Source organism: Nannospalax galili, unplaced genomic scaffold (genome assembly GCF_000622305.1).
Source record: "Nannospalax galili isolate Female #2095 unplaced genomic scaffold, S.galili_v1.0 scaffold1381, whole genome shotgun sequence".
In the NCBI taxonomy this organism is placed as follows: domain Eukaryota; kingdom Metazoa; phylum Chordata; class Mammalia; order Rodentia; family Spalacidae; genus Nannospalax; species Nannospalax galili.
This window is the reverse complement of record NW_008344069.1, coordinates 114,199-117,255: the sequence shown is the minus strand read 5'-3', so window position 1 is coordinate 117,255 and position 3,057 is coordinate 114,199. Positions and strand designations below refer to the sequence as shown.

Below are 3,057 nucleotides of genomic sequence, written 5' to 3'. Positions count from 1 at the left end.
CTAGGCTTCTAAGAAAACTACTAGTCACAATAAGTATTTGATTTTTGCATTGCTGTTAAGGTAGGAGGAATAAGCAACAAAGTACTTTGCAAATTCAAAGTTCTGCTTCTCTTTGTATAGTAGAATACACTGAACAAGAGTCTTGATTTCACCCTCTGCCAGAAACTCACCTAAATTTACCCAATTTTGTCTTTTAAATGATCTAGATTAATTCACTTTTGCATCTCTGTAGAGGATGGCTGATAGAGAAAAATTGAGGAAGGACATTTTTATCTTTACCATCAGCCTCAGAGAGTTTCATTCCATCGTGGCAGGCAGCTCAGTTCATGGCCACAAGAGCATGTAGAAGATGCAGTTTTCATCAGGATAGACCATGAAGCAGAGACAGAAACCAGCGATGGACTAAATAATCTTCACCCTAGAGACCTGCATTCAGTCTAGGATACACTTCTAGAAAGTTCTACAACATCTGAAAAAGTGCCAATAGCTTGAGTACAGGAGTAGAAAATATGAATCTGTGGAGAACGTTTCATTTTTTGAAAAACCATGAAAATAAACGAAGAGGCCATATTAAGCCCAGAAGAACCAAGACCTAGTGATTTATATCCCTTAGTGAGGCAATTCCTTCCAAAGCTTCCATAGTCTCCCAGTTTATCACCACAAACTGGGAAGCAATGTATCAAAATGTGAGCTTGTGGAGAAATATTTCAGATTTTGAATATAACAGAAGCTAAGTGATGTGACTTGCTTTGTAAAAAAAAAAAAAAAAAAAAAAACTGGCCCTCCGTGATCCATGCATGGTTGGATGTCTATTCATTTTTGTGAAAAATATTATATATTTATTAAACACAGGTATATGAGATAAAAATACCCAACACACAATAGATGCGAAACAAAGAAGAGAAAGGGAAAAATTATTGAAAATGGAAAAATTAATCTGTCTTCAAAAGTCTGTCCATTGAATGCCATTATCTATGAGACTTTAAAAAGAGGATGACAGGCAGGAGAGATCTTTTAGCAATTAAGAGCACTGGCTTCTCTTGCAGAGGACCAGGTTTCGAATCACAGCACCTGTATAACAGCTAACAACTGTCCATAAACGCAGATCCAGGGAATCTAACACCTTCTTCTGACCTTTGTGATCCTTGCACTACATGAGTTCACTAATATGCATGCAGATAATACATTAATATACATAAAACAAAAATAACAATAATAATAATAAAAGAGAATGAAGTGAGAGCAAACTTTGCTGGTTGTGTCTAAAGGTATTGATACTGAGAAAGCCTTACAAAGGTTTTATGTTTTACCAAATTTGTGAACCACAATTACATTAAGCAATTAGGTAATTACATTAAATAATTAAGTAACAAGTGCATTAAGTAATTTGGTATCTTTAGACCAAACATGTAGACCGTTGGTCTTAAACATGTAGTAAATCCCTGAAAAAATCAGCTAGCAAGTTGTGAAAAGTCTTGTTTCAGAGGGAAAAGCACCCAGAATCACAATCTCTTCTTGCTTGAATAAGCTGACAGAAGACCATCTATCAGGACTCTTGGGGTAAGGCTTCAACACAACTACTCCTTTTTCTTCTTTCCAGTTTCAGCGATCTTATGGCAACAAAAGAGGCAGCATTTTGTAATGATAAATATCACAGCTGTCACACAAGCCAGCAGGAACCCAATCACATCCAGAGAGTGGTACTGGAACCAGCTAAGGTCATGGAGAGCTGGGCGAAGGTGCTTGGCTCCTTTGTGGCGCATGACATACTCGATCCAGAAGACTGCTCTGTCCAGGGGCTTCACTGGCTGATCACGTTGAATTCTTGATAGCCTCATAGCATTTTCTTTATAGCTAAAGAGAAAATACACAGACACACACACACGCACATGTATTTACATATGTCAACATTAATGAAAAACTAATGCGCATGAGCTATTCTGTTAATGAAGGATTTTCGAAAAAGCGCTAGAGAAAATTCAAAATATCCCTGTACATTTGCCTAGTAAATGCTGAGTTTGAGAGTCTGTGTGGAGGTCACAGTTCAGACAGGGTCTCAAGTAGCACAGTCTGTTTTCTAACTTGCTGTGCAGCTGAGACTGTCCTTGAAATACCATGCATCTTACTTCACCTGCCAATTTGTGGGATTACCACTGTGTGTCACTACTCTAGCTTCATTCCCACATGATGTTTGTTTTCTAATCCAACGTTTTCTGCTTGAATAATATTTTCAAAAGTGATAAGAGCAGGACAATAGGGAGAGTTATATATTTTCCATCAGTGGGAAGGGTCACATGTGACTTGAGCCCAATAAGTGAAACAGAAATATAATTTGAGAAGGCTTCTCCTAAACTTTGAAAGGGCACCAGTGTTGTGATAGATTATGTACATCTGCACTGGTCCATTTCCTCTCTTCTACGTTCTATATTTTAATATCCAACTAGAAACTAGATTTATGTTCTGCAAACACCAGCTCAATTATGAATCTACTTTGCTCAAACTTACCACCAGACTTCTCATCCTGATAAAGAAAATCCAATCTATCCTAGGACTAGTGGTATGAATGTAAGAATCGGCAGCAGTCCCTGCCACTTTGCCTCTGCATAGTCTGTCTAGGGACATTTGTCTTCTGGATGTATGTTGAAGCTACCCATGGTGTCCCTTTGATACAATGATGCATTTCACATTGTCATACCTGGCATCATCCATGCAATAGTATAATGCTTGATTTAATGTCATTATTAGGGCCTCGGTATCAATCAAAGCCATGTATCAGAGGTTCTTTTGTTGACAACATTTTCTTAGAAACTCAAAGTATTTCATGAATTCAGTGACATGTGACATTTATTTCAACATGGTGTCTTAAACTTATTGTAAGATTTTCATAAATGTAAAATTATTAGTCACATAAATGAATTTTATAATTTGAATACAGACATTGTATATTATCATGTATATTAATAAAATCTCTAAAAAATAATGCTAGTTATAGAATAAATTTTGGATTACACTTTATAATTTCAGATGTTTAAAACAAAATATTTTCTCTTATTCAAG

At 36.4% G+C, this 3,057-nt stretch overlaps 1 protein-coding gene across 1 annotated transcript in view; it reads right to left on the bottom strand.

Moving 5' to 3' along the window:
• Nucleotides 1-1,237: 1,237 nt before the first annotated feature.
• The window catches only part of LOC103739868 (UDP-glucuronosyltransferase 2B1-like), a 12,199-nt gene continuing 10,379 nt past the window's right edge, over nucleotides 1,238-3,057 (bottom strand). Inside the window, exon 6 of the mRNA XM_008840343.2 lies at nucleotides 1,238-1,854. Coding sequence (XP_008838565.2) covers nucleotides 1,578-1,854 — 277 coding nt within the window. The 3' untranslated portion in view covers nucleotides 1,238-1,577. The remainder of the gene's footprint in view (nucleotides 1,855-3,057) is intronic.